Genomic DNA, 21,678 nt, shown 5'->3' with positions numbered 1-21,678 from the left:
TGAATTTCAATTTCATTTTTGTGTATGGTGCATTTAAACTTCTAAAGATTAACATGAAATGTAACGTGAGTTACATAGAATAACCCTGCTGTATTCCCAATCACAATCCATTGCCTCAGAGGGGTGTAGTAGGTATTACCGCCGGCCGACAGCAGAAGCCCGGCAGGGTTGAAGATCCCGAACGTTAAAATGTAAGCAGTAACTAACCCTATTCTAACCCTCCCTTGGGGGTGCCTAACCTCCCCAAGTGCCTAAACCTAACCGCCCCTTCCCCGCAGCCTAACCCTAACCTCCCCCGGGGGTGCCTAACCCTAACCCCCCTTCCCCTAACCTAATCTCCCCGGAGGGATGCCTAACCCTAAGTCCCCCCCCCCCACGGGAGCCCCCTAACCTAACCCTCTCCCTCCGCGGCTGTCCTCGCCCGGCATCGGTCTATTGACAGGCTTCGGGATTTCAACGCCTGTCATTAGTACCACGCCGGGATTAGAAAGTCGGGAAGCCGGTGGTCGGTATTTAGACTGTCTGCTTCCTGACCACATCCCCCTCAGAGGCCATGTTTAGTTGTATTAGAGGAAAGTAGCTAAAGTCGACCCTAGGCTACCACAAATGTTGATGGTGCGACCTGTATTTACAATCTCCATGACAAATGCACAGACCATGCAATCTGATAGTAGGCGTCTCAGCGCTCGTACACTCCATCGGCCCATGGAGCACAAAGAGAAGACTGAGATTAGCATTTGCATATTCCTGCAACTGCTATTGTGAGTGGCCGCATTATCAACCATCTCTGATCAGGCTCAGTGTCCACTGTGTTTATAGGAAGGAAATCTGGTGTGCATTAATTTCTATTATAATTTATATAATAGTAACTATTGTAATTGATGGGAAGCAAAGCATATATTTTAAGTAAAAGTACTTTATTTCTTTGTGTCAGAGGGAACGTATGATCTTGTTCAGGCTATCACAGATATTGCAGGTCATTACTGTTTTGGTGGCTAATGCTGCTACTGTCACCACCGCTACGGCCAATATAACTCCATGGCAAGATGATCTCATTACTCATAGGCTTGATTAATTTCATGGAGAGGTAGCCCTACATGAGAATAGGAAAAATATTTTCAGTATATATTTCAGTAACCACTGCTACCATCAGGTCAGGAAAGCATTAACGGAAGGTCATTTACAAGACAAAAATCATCTGCTGCGCAGTGTAAAGGTAGCTATGGATTAGTTACTAAACATGTTCTATACTGTGATAAAGAGACATTGAGACCATTTTTTGACCTTTTTAGATAATAAATAGACTTTTATTCCACTATTGTTGGACTGGACTAAGGGCCTGATTCAGAGCCGGACGCTATTTGCGGTCGTTCGTTCAGAAAATAGGGGTGGCTTTTCAAATGAACCGTTCGCTCTTTGCGGTCTGTTGGCGCCTCTAGGTCTGAACGAGCGAACAAAACTTGCAGTCGTAATTTTGAAATAAACGCCCCCTGGCCGCTCGCATCATTCGTCATGTCCACTATTTATTAGATTAATCGAGTACATCGAACGGTGTATGAACTGCTCGCTATTCTTGTGGTTGGTTTTTCCTACCGCAATGTTGCAAACAGTTCTGACTTAAAAAAAAACAAGTGACGTGGGCAATGACGCTGCTGTATTAATTATGCACACCCATAAAACGCCCGTTTTGACCTTTAAGCACGCCTGTGTTCTGATCTCCATTCCCCGTTTTCAAGCACCTTCCCCTGTTACCACCCACATACGCCTCCTCCTGTCACTCAAAATAGCAGGCATTCGCTATTTAGCGAACAAACGATTTTCGGCCGCACAGACTGGTTCGCGCATGCGTATTACGATCCGTACGCATGCGCAGTTGTGCGAACATCGCTTGGAACGAACGAGCGGCCGCTTACGAGCGGCTCTGAATGAAGCCCTAAGTTTTTCATATATCGATTTGGTTTAACCTGCAACCAGAAGAATTGCCCATATTTTATGTCTGCCAGAAAAAAAGCTTCTGAATTCCTCTATAAAGGCAGCAAAACTATCTGGATTACAACCTCTAACAGTGGAGAGGGGAGGATTCCCCACTCACACAGCTAATACATGTATGTAAGGGCACCTAGATTTCTGCCAAAGCACACAGCTTATAGAGGAAGGTGTGCACGTCTGGAAGGGAGGTGTGGGGTAGAGTGTCTGAGGTTCCTAGTAAGGTAGGAGAGGGCACCCAACATGCCTCATTGTGTGAAGCAGTGGAGAAATGAGATTTCAGTTTGTGAAGCCAAATCTCTGTAATAGAATAAGAGGAAGGCTCTTTTTGGTTGGTGCTATATTTCATATAGAGGGTGCATGGCCATTTCAACACTGACAACGTGTTTCAGCTTTGCCGCAGCTCGGAGCTGGTAATATTTGGGTTTCATCCTACACTTTTAATGGGATTCTGGGAGGGAGGGTCAGGGAAAGGAGAGGGGGAGGAACAGAGTACTAACCGACAAGTGTATGTATTCTAACCCGGTCGGGATGCCGGCTGCCGGCATCCTGTACCCATCCCCATGATTCATTTGAGCCATTAATTATGCAAAATGAATCAATATTTTGACTTTGATGTGACGCGTAAAGCTCTGCACAGAGCAGCTCTTTATATTGTGCTGCCACGCTGCACACCCTGGCTTTCTCCTTGGTTGCTGAGCGCCTTTACCATCCTACTGCTTCAATTTAAAACCAAGGTGTTTTGCAGTACGCATTGGCAGCTCCATCAACATAAAGGGAAAAGAAAATCCTTCTTTTGTAGTGAATACACCCTTTTTAGAAACCTAATAGATTATCCTTTCAACTTGGATATTTCCTCCACATAACCAATCAATGGGCAGGATGCAGCAATGTCAGAAATGCGGTCAAACCCTCAAACGCAGTTTGAGGGTGTTTGACCGCATTTCTCATATGCACCAAGCCCCAGAATGCATCGGATGTGGTGGGTAGCGCCTTCAGATAGTGTTACCCCATAGAAAATTTTGGGCTTCTATTCGTAAAGAGATGTGAAAGGGATCCAATGGGATCCACCGTGGCGCCCGCATCTTTCATAGACTCGGAAGTCCCTCACTCACAAAGGAAAGCTCTTATTTGGTGTTTTTCTACATGCATACCGGTGTAATGAATGCTGGCATGCATTCGAAGAGTTGCAGGATGCATCGCATGCAAATGGCGATCTGTCATGCATCCCGTCCATTGAGAGAAAAGTCCAGGTTATGCACAGAATGTGTAATGTTTTCAGGACTCCCGATTTTCACTCACCACTCCCCAGCAGCCTCTGAAGTCGCTAATAGAAGGCAGCACTATCACTGCAGGGAGAGTGGCTGATGTGGGTCTGGAAGCAAGTGGGAGCCAGCAATGCCGAGTCACCCTCCTAAGCCTCATCCTAATTTTGCTATGGGGCCTTGTTCCGCCACAGGGATGAAGCCTGTAATAACAAGTCCGCAGGTAGCTTTCTGTTGGATACCATGACAGCAGCTGTAGCCCCATCTCTAGCTGAATCCTCAGAGTAACTGGGGAGCTGCATTCTGCCCATATGGAGCTGTAAAGGGTGAGCAGCTGCTCTGAGGCAGAGATAAGACATAGCTATGAGACCTTGGAGCTAAATGCAGGCAGTGCAGAGCGATGCACTGGGGAGGAGCAAGGCGATTACTAGGATTTTATATGATAATTAGTGTATACTGAGGCTGATTCTGAATTGGACACGGCTCCTTTCACGGCCGCAAATAGCAAATGTTGGCAAACTGCATGTGCAGAAGCTATTTTACACATCTCGGATCATCGCTGGGCATTTCTGGGCAGCAACTGGACATTGACATTGCGTCTGTGTATGGAAAAAGAGCGGCTTACCGCTTGAAGCCGTACGGATTCTCACACTAGCCCCATGGATACTCTCATTATCATAAGGTAGTGAATCTGCCTTCGGCGGCTACTCGCAAACACAGCTACTTTGCACCCGACTCAGGATCAGTCCCAATGCTTTTAAAATAAATCGCTGCTTTAAAACCAGAATCCTAAATTTAATAAACTGTTTTTTTTTATATCTCACATTTGAGCAACTCACCGATGAAGAATAGATGAAAGCAGCAATCAGCAATAGAACCAGAAGCAAGAACATGGCACACAGGAATCTGCAGCGATATTTCCGCCATAGTATGTATCGCAAGCCCTTAAGTGGAGCCGTAAACCAAAGGAATGACGTGTCCTGCCGTCTAGGGAATAGAGGGAATTATCAGGTTTGGGACACATTCTATACATGGGATAGAAAGCTGAAGGAGTGTATAAGTATGAGAAGGCCTACACCAGGAATACGATTTAGAAGTTAGTGAGCCAAACCAATAATTCGCTAAAACATTGTTAGACAATGCCATGATGTACCTACACATATTCTATGATGTCATTTTATGGTATTGTAAGTTACAAAACTGACCTTTTGAAGTATGTACATTTCTATTATGTAGGATTTCTCATCATTAAATACTTACATGGGTGGATTCAGCTTTGGGTTAATATTGGGCTCTTCTTGTCCCTTCCCAGCTGGACACTCCTCAGCTTCTTTCTCCGTTACCAGCATTAAACTGAGCTCAACTTTACCCTAAAGGACAACTGTAGCTTATTAATAATAATAGATGCCATCATTTGAACATACTGTATGTTAATAAATGATAACTCCACCCAAAACTGATTAATCACATTTGGATGGGGTTCTTTAAATGAAACATAATGAACACTGGGCCTGATTGAGAACTGAACGCTATTTTGATGTTCTCGCAGTTGAGCGATTATTGGTGATTTGCGCATGTCACAGATGCATTGTGCACGTGCTGCGGATAAATTGTGATCACGCTCGCTGTGATGATTCACGCTCAGTTGTCTAACAGGAAGAGACGAGACCATATTATTGCTGGTTACAGGGAGTGCCGGCAAAAACGCTGGGTGCCAGGGTAGTTTCCTGGGCATGTACTAGCCAGCGTCTGCGATCACGTACACAGAGAACAAAGCTCCAGCGTCTCAATTACCACGTCCACTCTGAGTGACCATAGACTCACTCGAGGAGTTGATGTTATGAGAATCTGCATGCAATGCCGCGTTTGTGTATGTAGTTGTGGGCAGCTACGAGGGCTCCGGTGGGCGTCTCCATACAAATTCTGCCGGCTGATGCATTAGCATATTTTAGCAATTGCCAAGTGGCAAACTTTGCAAGTGCATTTGCATTAGCGTACAGCTCTGATTCAGGCCCAATATTACTTACTTGGAATCTGGGAATCCTCCATTTCTGTGGTCAGTAGAGGCTGTGCTCACTCCAACCAAACAGGTGTTATTATCAGCTTGTTATTATCTTTTATACATTGACAACACGCCGCAGCCTTCACTGATTGCTGCAGAAGTCGGGTCAACTGCTGGTTTGGCAGGAGCACCGTAAAATAGGCCAGTATTAATTTGTATTTACACTTAGCTTATGTAATCCCAACTCAGGGCCTGATTCAGAGATGTACGCAATGCCGATATTTATTTATTTTATTTTTTTCGACGCAGATCGAGCAATCGTTTGCCATTGCACAGGATCTGCCCACATAGTGAGTGACAGGAAGTCACTGTTTGGGGAGGTAATGGGAGGGGTTAGAAAACGCAGGTGTGTCTGACTGTTTAAACGCTGTTACACGGGCGTGCGCAACATAGGACGCAGATGGGTGTCCCTATGCTTTGGCAAGTATCAAATTGCAGCTGCAATCGCATTAGCGTCCGTCTCTGAATCAGGCCCTCTGTGTTAAGGTGTAATTAGGGCCTGATTCAGACCCGCTCGCTGCCGGAGGCAGCTCGCAGGTCTGATGGGCGGGTTTTTTTTTTTTTTTTCTTCAGCCCGCTCGCAAAGCTGTGGGTGACTACCCACAACTTGTGTGAGCGGCCTGTGGTAGGGTCTCGGCTCCCGCAGGCCCGAGTGGACTGGTGATGGAGCAGCAGATATGCTCAGCTCGCAGCCATTTTATAAACCACCAGAGCACTGTGGGCATCTCTCCTGCTGGCGGTTATCGGCTGAGACAAGCAGCCGTCACAAAATGTATCCCATGCTATGTTACAATGGGTATGGTCAAATGAGTGAGGTTGTGGGCTGTTTGGAATACTGGGCTCTTTTTACATGCTGTGCCACCTGCTGAAGGGGGCGAGGTCATGCAGTATTGGAAGTTTGTACTACCTCTCAGTGCCCATAGGACCCCCACAGCTCTGTTAATGAGGGAAATGATGTGTATTTTTTGGTGGAATTATACTTTGCCATGAACTATTTTACAAGGATGGGACTTTATCCCCTCCTTATATGAGCTGCATTATACAGTGCCAGGCAGAAAGTGGTGTAAATGCTCATCTCAGAGAGACATAAATAATAAATAGAGCTGAGTGGTTCGGTTTTGACTCTGATCTTCCCACCAAGCAAAGCAAAACGTCATCTTTCATGGACTTTTCGGCACAGATTACTTTTTGCCTCGTTCTGGTCCAAACTTAGAGGGAAGATCTGATCCAAAACCGAACAGCTCATCTCTAATAAATAGTTATATATAGACTGCATATTGAAGGCATAGTTCTGGACAAGCTTTGCAGGTGTTTAGTGTCTGGGTTAGTATGTGGCTTTAATTTTGTGTGTATCAAATTAGAAGTAATGCGCATGGCAGGCAACATAAACCTGTTCTACAAGGCTCCCAGTGATACAGCTATGTCTAGCATACCGAAAGCCGGGGTTCTCTGCTTTGCAGGGACACACAAGGCCACCAGCCTCTTACAGACTTCTGCTTGAAGAGAGAAAAGAAGCAGGGGCGGGACAGGCTCGGAAACAGGTATGGCAGAAAGCCCCATCTTGTGTCCAACCCTTTCATTGTACTCAGAGTACAGTTCTCAGGACAGCGAGCAGGGCGGGGGGCATGGGTCAGGTTAAGCTCTAGCACACCTTTTGGAGAGAAAGAGAATCTATTTAGAAACCTGGATAACATATTTATTACCCCCTCCGCCCCCAGTCTGGTTTTGAATCATGGTTGACAAATTACCCAAGAAGTCATCAGCTGAAAATTTGTCATTGTCCCAGACTTGGATGATGAGTTTTGGTGGCAGGTACATGGCATTCTTATCCAAGCTCCAGAGGTGATCCTGGAATGGTGGACACAGGAATAAAGGATGTCATTAGATCTGCTTTGTTTCCATACTCAGACATCCTGGGCGTGTTGCAGAAGTGAATGTACATGTCTGATGATGATAATAATGACGACCAGTTGTAAACCAGGCACATGTGCTGCCGCTGCAGAGGGGTACTCATCTACTGATGCCTACAGGTCTGCGTATGTGTGGAAATACGGTAATTTGCAGAGCACATTTATTTAGAACTATGTACTCTCATTTTACTTACAACTCTGCCTCTGCCCCCAGCTTATACTGTGCGAATGAGCAATGTATGATATGGAAGGATAGTGTAGTGCAGGGGGACCTAGTATGAGTTGTGTTGTAAACATCCTGCATTGGCTACCATGTCTTGGATAAATTATTCTCCATAGACCTCCTTCACTGTCAGTGGCGGGCTGGGCCGGGGGGCAGGGTGCTATGTGCCCCCCGGGCCGCAGCGTCATACGGGCCGCGGGCAGTCTGTGTCACTGTGACACAGACTGCACCGCGTGTGTAGCGCTGACTGGACGGAGTCCGGTCAGCGATACACAGCACAAACACACAGCCGGCTCCGGCAGCTATGTGTTTGCTGTAATCAGCAGCCGCTGAGAGTCTGTCAGACTCTCAGCGGCTGCTGCTGCTCCCACTGCCATCTTCTGGTTCCCGCAGTGGGTAATGGGAGAGACGTCATGAGTAATGACGTCTCTCCCATTCAAAGCGGCCGGAGGAGCTGTTAGCGGCGGGACCAGGAACGGGAGTTTCAGGTAAGTGATTTTTTTTATTTTTTTTTATTAAGTCTCTCTCTACTGGGGGGGGGGGGGGGTTTGGGGCCTACCGGGGGGGACTACTACTACTGGGGGAACTACAAGGGGGGACTATTGCTACTGGGGGCACTACAAGGGGGGGGGGCTACTACTGGGGGCACTACAAAGGGGGGGACTACTACTACTGGGGGCACTACAAGGGGGGGACTACTACTACTGCAGCCACTACAAGGGGGGGACTACTACTACTGGGGGCACTACAAGGGGGGGGCTACTACTGGGGGCACTACAAAGGGGGGGACTACTACTATTGGGGGCACTACAAAGGGGGGGGACTACTACTACTGGGGGCACTACAAGGGGGGGACTACTACTACTGCGGCCACTACAAGGGGGGGACTACTACTACTGGGGGCACTACAAGGGGGGGGGGCTACTACTGGGGGCACTACAAAGGGGGGGACTACTACTATTGGGGGCACTACAAAGGGGGGGACTACTACTACTGGGGGCACTACAAAGGGGGGGACTACTACTACTGGGGGCACTACAAAGGGGGGGACTACTACTACTGGGGGCACTACAAGGGGGGGACTACTACTACTGCGGCCACTACAAGGGGGGGACTACTACTACTGCGGCCACTACAAGGGGGGGACTACTACTACTGGGGGCACTACAAGGGGGGCTACTACTGGGGGCACTACAAGGGGGGGCTACTACTACTGGGGGCACTACAAGGGGGGACTATTACTAGGGGCACTACAAGGGGAGGGGACTACTACTAGGGGCACTACAAGGGGAGGGGACTACTACTAGGGGCACTACAAGGGGAGGGGACTACTACTAGGGGCACTACATAGGGGGAGGGGACTACCACTGGGGGCACTGCATCGAGGGACCACTGCTGGGGGCTCTATATAAAGGGCAATACTGGGGGTACTGCATAGGGGGGAGACTACAACTGGGGCCACTATTTAAGGGGCATTGCGTAAGGGTTACCACTATTGGGGGCACTGCATGGGGGGTGGACTGCTACTGGGGGCACTATATAAGGGGCACTGCATAGGGGGTACCACTATTGGGGGCACTATATAAGGGGCTTACTACTGGGAGCACAAGGGGCACTGCATAGGGGGGATCACTACTGGGGGCACTACTAGAGGCCTGCATAAGGGTGTTCTCTCCTGTGGCACACGGGGCCACTGCATATGGGCACTACGACAGGGGGCTGCCCCTAATCTTTAAATTTACCTTTACGGGGCACGTTCTTCGGGCACCCTGGTTACACGCTACTCCTCTGCCAGGGCCGCCTGCATGCATTTGCCCCCCAGGCTAAAGTTGCCAGCCAGCCCCTGTTCACTGTAGTGTCACTAATGGAAATCTTCCTTACGGGATACCTTTAAATTGACATTCACTTTGTCGGCAGTGAATAAGCATACGGGGACATTTAACCGTGTCGGCGGTATAACATTAAACATGATCGTAAAACATCATGTTTAAAGTTATATTGCCAAAACGGTTACATTTCTTTAAGTAACATTACAACAGTGTCGGTATTATGTCAGTAGCATTCTCCCGTCGGCATATTCCCTGGCTGTTTATAATATGGCTATTTCTCGTTCCTTACACCGCATCTTCAATTGCAAACATATATTTTATCACGGAAAATATATTTCTATGTACCCTTTTCTGAATGACACACATTTGCTCTGTATCAATGTACTCAAAACTAAAGATGAATCTCCAGTTGAAGACACCAGTGCCGTCTAGTGACCGATAGTGGATATCTGTACGTTGTTTGTCACACTCCATCCCATCAATCCACCTGCAGAAAAAGACCCATTCCATACATGTTACAGCCTTCAGTCCTGGCACATGCAGATGCTATTGTGTATTGTGCATGTGCCCAGCTGTTTGTTCTGCATGTTTGTCAGTTTAAACTGTAATATTACTTTTTCAAACTGTCTTACCCCTTTACATAGATATCAGACATCATTTCACCAAAGAAACTGGTGTCTTGAAGATCCACATCCTGGGTCTGCCAAACAATGCATCTTAAAACATACCTATTAGGAGAAGGAGGCCAGTGAGAAATACACTTGTCCAACTTTTTTGTTTGATAACTGAAGAGTACATCTTATTGTCTGGAGGTCATTTATGAAGCTGCTTAGTGCAAAAGCATCTTTTGATAGCCCACATGCAACTGTGCCGAATTTTCCATCACGGCAAATGGGTTTATGGTGTAAGATAGCAGAATGTCTGTGTAGAGTTAGCACAGGCAGAGGGGAGGTGTTGGGTAGAGTCAAGGTATCCATAGCACAATACGCAGTGGTGTACCCATACGTCCCTATATAGGGAGCAGTGCACACAAAATATTTATGGAGTGATAATATTGAAAAGAAGGGTGGAGATGGCACATATGTATGTATTGTATGTCTATGTCTTTCTGTGCAGAGAGGTAAATGGTCATTTCCAGTCCACAAACGTCCTTAGCTCTAAGCTGATGCAAATTCCTATATACTATCTGTTAGGTCTTTTTATAGATTATTAATGGTCCTGTTCTGGCTAATTTCCAGATGCACTGGAAGCAATGTAACAAAGTGTTAGACACATCTATTTGCCGAATATAATAAAATCACCCCTGATGCCCCCACATGCTGATGATAAATGAAGGCGATAAATAAGGCTATACCAAGCAGTGTTTATGTATAAAACATTAGTATTTATAAATAAAAGATTGGAACTAAGTTCAACTTTGATAGGTGTTTACACAGTGTCCCTCTGCTCTCAGAAGTGTGCCCAGAAAAATCGCAGGGGGCAGGCTTGTACCCAGATGTGCGCTGGATGACCATCTAGGCACTCCGAGGGAAAACCAATGTGTTTCTGGTGCGCATCAGCTGTGCTTGTAAGCAACCTTCACTACCAGAGATTATAAAAACATTTCTGTCTTTTTTTTTTTTTTATATATATATATATTTATAGATAGACAGACAGATAGATCTATATATCTAATATAGTACCAGGGTGTTTCACTCGCTATTAGCACCAAAGATTTTCTTATAATTTTTAAAATATTTTACGTAATTTAGTGAAATTTAACACAGCCAGAGGCGTCACATGGGGGTGCGGGCTGACACTCCCCCACAGTGAAAGGACCCAGGTGCTGCACTGCAACACAAGGCTGTCAGCACCCCACCCCCTCCCCGTAGTATTAGATACAGGACCACGGCGGATTGTCCTTTGAGGCCACGCCCCTTATCCCCGCACCGGGTGACACCGTGGGGAGTGACGCCACTGGACACCTCGTGTCTGTGTGTTACGTGCCAATATGAACCGGTACACCGCTGAACAATGCGTACTGGAAAACTGAGACAATATAGGTTCATATCGGCACGTAGCACACAGACACGATGAATGTGGATGCCTCAACAATACTTCTAAGCAGCAGGAATACCTACTGACTAGCAGTGGTGGCTCCAGAGGTGAGGCGCAGCGCATTCCAAAATTCAAATTGGGGAACCACACCATCTGGCATCCTCAATGGCATCCTCAATGGCAGTTGGTGTGGTTTCCCTATTTGAATTTTGAACTGCGCTGCAGACTAGGGTGGGGAACAGCTGGCCTTCACTTTGTGCATGCATGGATAGCTGGCCTGGATGCTAATGGTGAACACTTGCTATGACTTCCTCATGTTTCTCATAGACCAAGGTATTGTCTCAGTCACATTTCACTAAATTCCATCAATTACTTTAAAAGTTCTAAGAAAAATTTTGGGCCCAATAGCGAGTGAAAACTCGAAGCACTTAAAATAAGTTCAACTAGCAGTAAGAGTTATTGGATTGTAAACTGGGAAAGCTAATGTGAATGTTCTCCATATCATGACAGGAGTTGTTGTATATGTAAACTTGGGACAGTTACTGTGATACATGCTGGTAGTTGTGGTGCTACGGATGCAGTGTCAAGTGGAGTGGTTTGTTGTGTTGAGAATGCTTCTGAAGACGGAGTGTGATATAGTAAAATGGGAATGGCTGTTCCTGTGTATGTTGTGTGCAGATACATATGGGGCACAAAGGGAAGCATGCTCCTAGAGGAAGCAAGTTGCCTGCAGCAAGTGTTAAGTCTCTGGTTGAAGAGGTACAAATCCAGGACTGAAGTCTACAGTGGAAAGAAAACTAATGTGTTGCAAGGAGGTGATTTAAAGTTTTTTGAACTCCTGTGTGATATGATGGAGGATAGCTCTTTTCTATATACTATGTTGCAAAGTCATGTTCCAGAGAAAGAAACATCTAAAAATGCAGAAGAAGAGTAAAACTAACAATGTGTGTGATCAGTGTACGGTGCCGGGCATACTTGCCTACTCTTACAGAAGGTGCGGGAGACTCGCAATTTTTATGGTAGTCCCCCACAACCCCGGAAGTGTGGGTGAATCTCTTGCATTCCGCCCACTTCCTAGTGAAGTGAGCAGGAAAGGGAGATAATACCGGGAATCGCAGGTCTGTACAGAGGGGGCAGGGCTAAAATGATGCAATTTGTCATGTTATCCCCGCCTCTTCCCCACGGACGTGGCATTGCCGCGATTGGGAGTGGGGCCTAATGATGCAAATAGCAAGGTCATGCCCTCGAAATGGTCAGCTGCATCTCCCAGAGAGGAGCAACTAAAAGTCGGCAAGTATGGTGCTAGGTCTGCTAGTAGAAGACTATGGGCCTGATTAAGAGATGGACACAGCAGCACAACAGCTGCGTCTTTGAGCATAGCTGCTGTGCGAAAATATGCTAATGTAAATCAGGCTAAATCCAAGAAAGAGATTTATCAGTAAGTACCAAAATCCTATTTTCTCCTTCATCCACTAGGGGACACTGGAGTATGGGGTATGGGTATGGACAATGGGGACATCCCAAAGCTGACCTCCTGGGTGGGAAGCACTGAAAAACCTGCCGACCCAGCGACCAAACTTAAATAGGGTCCGCCAGAACTGATGGTAGGACAGAATGTAAAGCAAGAGCAGAGGAACAAGCACTGAATAGCACAGATGATAATCAAAACTCCTCGCTGGACAGCCTCAGCGAATTCCACTAAAACACCACATGGAACTAGGTGAAAAGGCGACCCTCATCGACAAAAGCGGCTAAGAAACTGACAGAACACCTTTTAAGGTTCAACTCAAAGCAGACCAGCCTGACCCTAGGTAGCAAAGAGCACCAACAAGGAAATTGCACTCAAAAGGAAGGAAAGCGAGAACAAGCTAGAGAAAAAAAAATGACCAGATTTGAATACAGGGAAGATGCAGCTACAGCTGACAATAGAAACTCCGCAATTTCCGGGCCTCAAAAGGTTATATGACCTATAACCGTTCCTTTCCACAAAATCTGTAGCCAAAGGCAAAGGTGTAGCCGAGCTAAAGCGAAAACTAGAGTATACATAAAGGTCAGAGCCAACAACAGGACAGTTGACTAGGACCATACTTAAGGTTCATCTAAATTAGGGACTCAAAGACAGTGGAAGGTTTAGATCGTAGGAAGTGACATACAAGTTGAGATCCCACAGGGCAGAAGGCAGAGGCGGCACCAAGGGTTATTGGAGTCTAAAACACTTGCCGAGGCTCGGATAACAGGAGAATCAACTCTGAAAACAGACAGACAACAAACAACCAGTAACCTGCAGTGAGCCTAGGTGAGTCTGTGTCTAGAAAAGGGCATGGACTAACTGGAATACACCAGCTTGGATCCCCTGTGACAAGAAGGGGATTAATGGCACCTGTCCCAAGAGAGAACCAAAGGATGGACTAAGAAACAAGATCATGTAATTGAAGACATGCCCCATCGGTGTCAGGAACAGTCTCAACAGATACAAAACAGTGAGGCTAAGCAAGTCCTCCTGTGTGGCAGACTAGACTGTCGCCGATTCCCAACTGGACCTAATGCCATATCTGAAGAGAGAATTAGCACTCTTCCACCTGGCAGAGAAGTTGAAATTTTAGAACGAATCCTGAGAGAGAATGACAGTCCCGCCAAGGTGGAGAAAAAAAAATGTGACAAAGGGAGGAATACTATCCCTTTTAAAAGAAGAACTGGAAGCACTAGCTCCACATAGCTGACAAAACCCTCTGTCTACAACTCTCACACCTATCAGTGACATCAGCACTGGTAAAGCTGGCAGGGTGACACAAAACACCAGCGCAAGCAGACAACCGTATCCCTCTAGGAAGCAGGAACAACAGTTGTGGTGTACTGACCCACACACTAGGAAAACTAAAGTTTTAAAGCCAACTGAAATTGAAGGGTACCATATAGGGGCAGAGGACTGTCCGGACAGCAGCTACGGTGCTATAACAGGTGTGTGTTATTGGAGCATACACCTAGGCATTGGTGGGACAAGTCCACTTACCTGTGAGCGAAAGGAGCCGCCTGGTCACTTTGTAGAACTTTACTGACTTGTTCAACGTCACAGCTACCAACATCCTCAGGCATGAAGAGTACCCATAAGATCCGTAGGTGGTCTGAGACCCAATGATCTTCATCTGGACTTCAGACTGCAGCTTTTGCAGCAAAATATGCACCCTGCGTAGAAAACTAGCAGAATTGTTAGTTGTGACATGTATGGTCATACAAGGGGCTGCACTTTATGACTGACAGAATTACAACAGCACCCAGACTAAAGGAATTGGGTCAGGGAAAAGACCTGACTAACAGCTCAGTGATATAAAAGATCTATGGGGGATATACATATATCGAGAATACATATATGTAACAAGTGGTCTTCCTTAATCTATTTGCTAATAGAGAAGAGGTTGATATTCTTACAGTACAACCTAAAGCTATCTCTCATCCATGAGAACATAGTGTAAGCCTCTTTATACTAACCCAAAAAATGGTCAAGCGCTTATAGCTAAGATAGGTAGAGACATAGAGAACAGAGTGTAAGACATTAGTAGCTAGACTCTGTACCCATCGAGTTATACTTTGAGATACAACGTATTTGTCCCTGGACCTCGAACCAGTGACAACTGGTCAGAAAATGTGGTTAATATAATACAACCCCAACTCGACTCTGCCTAGCTTCCTGGAGAGAGGCTTACGGGCCTGCAGAAGTATCAGCTGTAACTACAGTCTATATATGACATGTCAAGTCTGTGGAGTACAGGAATATAGCAAAAAAAAAAAAACACCTCGAAAGGGGTGCGTGAAAAGCTAGGTAGTGGTTCCAACCAAATGAGGGATAGTGAATAATAACCCTGTAGTCATATCACATCACCTAAAGCGACCAACAAGCCATAAGCCCAGTAGCGGGTTTAAAGCAGGGATGGGGAACCTCAGGCCTGGGGGCCGTATAAGGCCCCCGGAACCATTTGGTCTGGCCCTTTGAGCTTTTTTCTGCTTGCCTCATCTGGCTAGCAGGGTGCCTAGAAGGTCACCCTGCAGCCAGCATCTATGCAGCAGTGCCACCTGGAGCGTCCTTAGGACGTCTCAGATGGTCACACCGCTGCCCTTACAGCTCCCAGGAGCATCCTCAGGATAATCTGAGCATTGATGTAATCACCGTTTATTGTGGCCCCACCTCCGTGTGACGTCACATGGAGGGGGCGTGGCCTGCACCGCGCCCGCAAATAATGTTATATATATCAAAATGGCCCTCGGCAGAAAAAAGGTTCCCCACCCCTGGTTTAAAGGTTTCTGCCCTGAGAGTTATAGGCAAAATATTCACCCTAGAATGGGAATTAGATAGATAGATATAGATAGACAGAGGCATGTAAATGTATGAGAATTTCTCTCTTCCACAGGGAAAAAAAAATGCTAAACGGAGTTGGATCCTAGCCAAACTTCTGCACTAGGTATCACTGCTTTGCATAACATAAACTTAAAATATAGCTCCTATTCCAATATAAACTGATAAGAATAGATACTACACTTGATTTTAGGTCAAAGCTGAGAAGCGATAACCCAAGACCTAAGTGCTGTGAGGAAGAAATGCCCCCCATTACATCAGCCTGAGCTGTACCTGGATACCCAGTGCCCCTGGAGCATGCATATATGTAAAACCCAACACCTATACCCTTTACATATACCTGTTTTCAAGTACCTACATATATAAGATATGCACAGCATAGCGAACACACACACATATGAAATAGGTGGGTACGGCACCAATAATAAAATTAGATAGTATTAAATAGTGATATAAAAAATTGTGTCAAGTTTATAGCAAACCAAGCCTAAAATATTGTGGTGTCAGCTGTAAGTCTATATTAAAATACTGGTAAAAGTAATTGGTAGACAATAGATGTAAGCAGAATTGACTAAATAGCGACTGATTTGCTGGGTGAAGAAGGTGTAACCTAATAATATTGGTGCTGAATGTGTCAGGTGGTATATATAAACTACATGAGTGAAAAAGTGCAAGTGCTGATAAATAGGTGTGTGTGTGTGTGTGTGTGTGTGTGTGTGTGTGTGTGTGTGTGTGTGTGTGTGTGTGTGTGTGTGTGTGTGTGTGTTATATATATATATATATATATATATATATTAGAGGAGTGCACCGTCCACTTTTCGTGTTTTGGATCTGGATCTTTCTTTGTGTTTTGGATCTGGATTGGTTTTGCCAAAACCACCCTTCCGTGATTTGGGTTCTGGGTTTTGTGTTTTGGATCTGTATTTTTTTTTAAAAACAGCTAAAATCACAGAATTTGTGGGTTTTTCTGCTCCTATGCTATTATTAACCTCAATAACCTTAATTTCCACTCATTTCCAGTCTATTCTGAACACCTCACAATAGTGTTTTTATGTCCAAAAGGTTGCACCGAGGTAGCTGGATGACTATGCTGAGAGATACGAGTGGGCGGCACAAACACGTGGTCCATCTAGGAGTGACACTGCAATGGCAGACAGGATGGCAGTTTGAAAAACTAGGCCCCAAACAGTACATAATGCAAAGAAAAAAAAGAGGTGCACGATGGAATTGTCCTTGGGCCCTCCCACCCACCCTTATGTTGTATAAACAGGACATGCACACTTTAACAAACCAATCATTTCAGCGCCAGGGTCTGCCACACGACTGTGGCTGAAAGAGAGACACCACATAGGCTTTAAACCTTGGTTCGTTTGGGCCCCCACAAAACAAGCTGGCAATTAATCTGCCCCTGCACAAACTGGCTCTACGGAGGGAAGATGTCATCCTCATCCTCCTCAACCACCGATTCCTCACCCTCTTCAGTGTTGTGTACATCCTCATCCTCACAGAGTATTAACTCGTCCCCGCTGGAATCCACCACCACAGGTCCCTCTGTACGTTCTGGAGGCTGGTCTCCCTGGAAGAGTTGATAATTCATTTTTATGAACATCATTTTCTCCACATTTTGTGGAAGCAACCTCCTACGCCTTTCGCTGGCAAGGTTCCCGGCTGCACTAAACACTTTCGGAGTACACACTGGAGGGGGGCAACTCAGGTAAAATAGAGCCAGTTTGTACAGGGGCCTCCAAATTGCCTCTTTTTCCTGCCAGTACAGGTACGGACTGTCTGACATGCCTACTTGGATGCTGTCACCGATGTAATCCTCCACCATTCTGTCAATGGTGACAGTATAATATGCAGTGACAGCAGACATGTCAGAAATTGTTGCCAGGTCCTTCAGTCCGGACCAGATGTCCAAACTTGGTCCTGTCTGCCCTGCATCACCGCCAGCGGGTTGCTTAGCATACCTAAGTTTTTTCCTGGCAGCCCCAGTTGCGGGAGAAAATGAAGAAGGAGCTGTTGACGTGTCACGTTCCGCTTCAGCAGACAGTGTTTTCACCAGCAGGTCTTTGCACCTCTGCAGGCTTGTGTCGGCCGGAAAGAGAGACACCACATAGGCTTTAAACCTAGGATCGAGCACGGTGGCCAAAATGTAGTGGTCTGATTTCAACAGATTGACCACCCTGGAATCCTGGCAAAGCTAATGAAGGGCTTCATCCACAAGTCCCACATGCCGAGCGGAATCGCACCGTCTTAGCTCCTCCTTCACTTTCTCCAGCTGCTTCTGCAAAAGCCTGATGAGGGGAATGATCTGACTCAAGCTGGCAGTGTCTGAACTGACTTCACGTGTGGCAAGTTCGAAGGGCTAGAGAACCTTGCACAACACGGAAATTATTCTCCACTGCGCTTGAGTCAGGTGCATACCCCCTCCTTTGCCTATGTCATAGGTGGATGTATAGGCTTGAATGGCCTTTTGCTGCTCCTCCATCCTCTGAAGCATATAGAGGGTTGAGTTCCACCGCGTCACAACCTCTTGCTTCAGCTGATGGCGGGGCAGGTTCAAGAGTGTTTGCTGGTGCTCCAGGCCTAGGCACGCAGTCGCTGAATGGCGAAAGTGGGCAGAAATTTTTCGGGCCACCCAAAGCGTCTCCTGCACGCCCCTGTCGCTTTTCAGAAAATTCTGCACCACCAAGATTATAGTGTGAGCAAAACATGGGACGTGCTGGAATTTGCCCAGATGTAATGCCCACACAATATTGGTGGCGTTGTCAGATATCACAAATCCCCAGGAGAGTATAAGTGGGGTAAGCCACTGGGCGATGATTTCCCTCAGTTTCTCTAAGAGGTTGTCGGCGGTGTGCCTCTTACTGAAACCGGTGATACACTGCGTAGCCTGCCTTGGAACGAGCTGGCGTTTCTGAGATGCTGCTACTGGTGACGCTGCTGTTGTTGCTGCATAAGGTGATACATCTACCCAGTGGGCTGTCACAGTCATATAGTCCTTAGTCTGCCCTGTTCCACTTGTCCACATGTCCGTGGTTAAGTGGACATTGGGTACAACCGCATTTTTCAGGACACTGAGGACACTTTTTCTGACGTTTCTGTACAGTCTCGGTATCGCCTGCCTAGTGAAGTGGAATCTAGACGGGATTTGGAACCGGGGACACACTACCTCCATCAATTGTCTAAATCCCACTGCACTAATGGCGGACATCGGACGCACGTCTAACACCAACATAGCAGTCAAGGCCTCAGTTATACATTTTGCTTCAGGATGACTGCTGTCGTACTTCATCCTCCTCGCTAAGGACTGTTGGAGGGTCAATTGTTTAGTAAAAGTAGTGGTGTTCCTACTTCCTCTCTGGGATGATGAACGATTCCCAGCAGCAGCAACAGCGGCGGCAGTAGTAGGTGTAGCAATGCAGGATCCTCCAGAGGAATCCCGGATAGGAGAGTCAGTCATGCCAGTGACATGGCCTGCAGGACTACTTCCGATCCTGACTAAGGAGGAAATTGACGAGGAGGGAGTTGACAGTGTGGTTTGCAGGCGCTTGGATACAACAGGACAATGGGATTTAGGTGTCCCTGGACTGCTTACGGTCTTAGCCAAAGTTTCTGAACTTGATAGTAACTTTTTATGAACGCGCTGCAGGTGCCGTATAAGGGAGGATGTTCCTAGGTGGTTAACGTCCCTACCCCTACTTATTTCACCTTTACATATGGTACATATGGCAAGACAGTTGTTGTCCGGATTTGGATAGAAATATTGCCAGACCAAAGAGGTGGAATGTTTGGTTTTCTGCCCAGGCATGACCGTGATGGGCTTTTTCATCCCACGGACAACAACTGTCTCCCCCAGAGCCTGGTTTAAACAAACCACATCACCATCAGAAACCTCCTCGCCAACTTCCTCCTCAGCGCCAGCTACACCAGTATCCTCATCCTGTTGTACTTTAACAGTGACATCTTCAATTTGCATATCAGCAAGTGGACTGTGGGTGCTCCTTTCAGCACTTGCAGGGGGCGTGCAAATGGTGGAAAGAGCCACCTCTTCCCGTCCAGTGTTGGGAAGGTCAGGCATCGCAACCGCTACCACACTTGGACTCTCCTTGGGGATTTGTGATATCTTCTTAGAACGCACAGTTCTTCGCTGTGCTTTTGCCAGCTTAACTCGTTTGATTTTTTTAGCGGGAGGAGGGCTTCCATCGTCATGTGAAGCTGAACCACTAGTCCTGAACATAGGGAAAGACCTTAGCCATTCCTTGCCACTCCGTGTCGTAAATGGCATATTGGCAAGTTTACGTTTCTCTTCAGATGATTTAAATGTTTTTTTTTAAGGTCATTTTCCTGAACTTTGTCATTTGGGATTGTATGTGCCCTCTACTATGACATTGGGCATCGGCCTTGGCTGACAACGTTGATGGCATGTTATCGTCTATGTCATGACTAGTGGCAGCAGCTTCAGCACTAGGAGGAAGTGGTTCTTGATCTTTCCCTATTTTATTTTTATCGGAGAAAGTTTGGTCCTCCATTTATGTTATATTGATATATACGTGCGGCTAAGGCGCACACAAACACAGAAAATAATTTTTTATTTTTGTTGGAGACTAGTGCACTTTGTGGGTTACACCAACCTTTAAGAAATGAGCCAGCCGGCTCTTTACTTATGGGACACAGGCGCACGCTTGGCGCTGCTCCTTTGTTGATGCACGTGCAGCTACAGCCCACACAATTCACAAAGACAGAAAAAAAAGAAGAATTTTTTATTCTTTGTGGAGCGCACTTTGAGGGTTACACCACCCTTTAACAGACAGACGCACGCTTGGCGCTGCTGCTTTGAAGATGCACATACAGTGCACACAATTCACAAACACAGAAAATATTTTTTTATTTTGTTTGGAGTGCCCTTTGGGGGTTACAGCACCCTTTAACAGACAAGCCAGCCGGCCCTTTACTTATGGGACACAGGCGCAAGCTTGGCACTGCTCCTTTGTTGATGCACGTGCAGCCACAGTGCACACAATTCACAAACACAGAAAATATTTTTTTATTTTGTTTGGAGTGCACTTTGGCGGTTACAGCACCCTTTAACGGTCAATCCAGCTGGCCCTTTACTTATGACACAGGCGCACGCTTGGCACTACTTTGTTGATGCACGTGCGGCTACTGCGCACACAATTCACAAACAGAAATTTTTTTTTTTTTTTTTGCACTTGGGGGGAGCACCCCTGATGGACAGAGCACCCCCTGCACAACACTACAGCACCCTTTTAGGACTGGGACACTGCACAGGACTTTGGAGTGGACACAGCCCCTATGGACAACAGCAGCACAGCACAACACAGCCAGCCCCTATGGACTTTGGTGGAGTGGACACAGCCCCTATGGACAACAGCAGCGCAGCACAACACTACACTACACAGCCCAGCCAGCCCTAACTCCCACCCTCCCTCTTCACTGTCCACAGCCGAGTGAGAAAATGGCGCCAACGCGGGTACCTTATATAGGATCCAAAACCCGGAAGGCGGGATGATGATGTTTTGCCTTGATTTCAGATCCGAGTCAGGCGGGAAAAGTCGAGCCTGACTCGGATCAGGGGGGCTCGGATTTCAGAAATCCGAACCCGCTCACCCCTAATATTAATATATATATAGATAGATAGATAGATAGATAAAAAAATCACAATTTATTCAGATACAAACAATAAGACAAGTGTATAGGTAAACACCAAACAAGTATATGCACAGGTATTTACTAAAATATATTATTAAGAACAATAATACATGTAGCTAAAAACCCAGAGGCAAGAAAGCATTTAACAAAAACTGGTACATTCTACTTATGGACCCTGTATTAAAGAATATCCTACCACATACAACACCCGCCACACCGATGCTATTAACTCTTACTATGCACCGGGGCAGTGTCAGAATGAACAAAGTGCCGCTTCCGGAGATTGGAGCGCACGCGAAGGACAGAGTCGGGGGTCACATGTCAACGTTTCCGGCAAATGAAGTG

General features: G+C 46.4%; 1 protein-coding gene across 1 annotated transcript in view; it reads right to left on the bottom strand.

Moving 5' to 3' along the window:
* Positions 1-937: 937 nt before the first annotated feature.
* The window catches only part of FER1L5 (fer-1 like family member 5), a 308,173-nt gene continuing 287,432 nt past the window's right edge, over positions 938-21,678 (bottom strand). Inside the window, exons 48-54 of the mRNA XM_088443273.1 lie at positions 9,908-10,003; positions 9,621-9,762; positions 7,062-7,161; positions 6,747-6,964; positions 4,512-4,621; positions 4,091-4,238; positions 938-1,093 (exon numbers count right to left, since the gene is read on the bottom strand). Of these exons, the coding sequence (XP_088299399.1) occupies positions 962-1,093; positions 4,091-4,238; positions 4,512-4,621; positions 6,747-6,964; positions 7,062-7,161; positions 9,621-9,762; positions 9,908-10,003 (946 nt within the window). The 3' untranslated portion in view covers positions 938-961. The remainder of the gene's footprint in view (positions 1,094-4,090; positions 4,239-4,511; positions 4,622-6,746; positions 6,965-7,061; positions 7,162-9,620; positions 9,763-9,907; positions 10,004-21,678) is intronic.

Source organism: Taudactylus pleione, unplaced genomic scaffold (assembly GCF_031769625.1).
Source record: "Taudactylus pleione unplaced genomic scaffold, aTauple2 ptg000329l, whole genome shotgun sequence".
Lineage (NCBI taxonomy): Eukaryota > Metazoa > Chordata > Amphibia > Anura > Myobatrachidae > Taudactylus > Taudactylus pleione.
The sequence above is the reverse complement of the archived record's forward strand: the minus strand, read 5'-3'. Positions and strand labels throughout refer to the sequence as shown.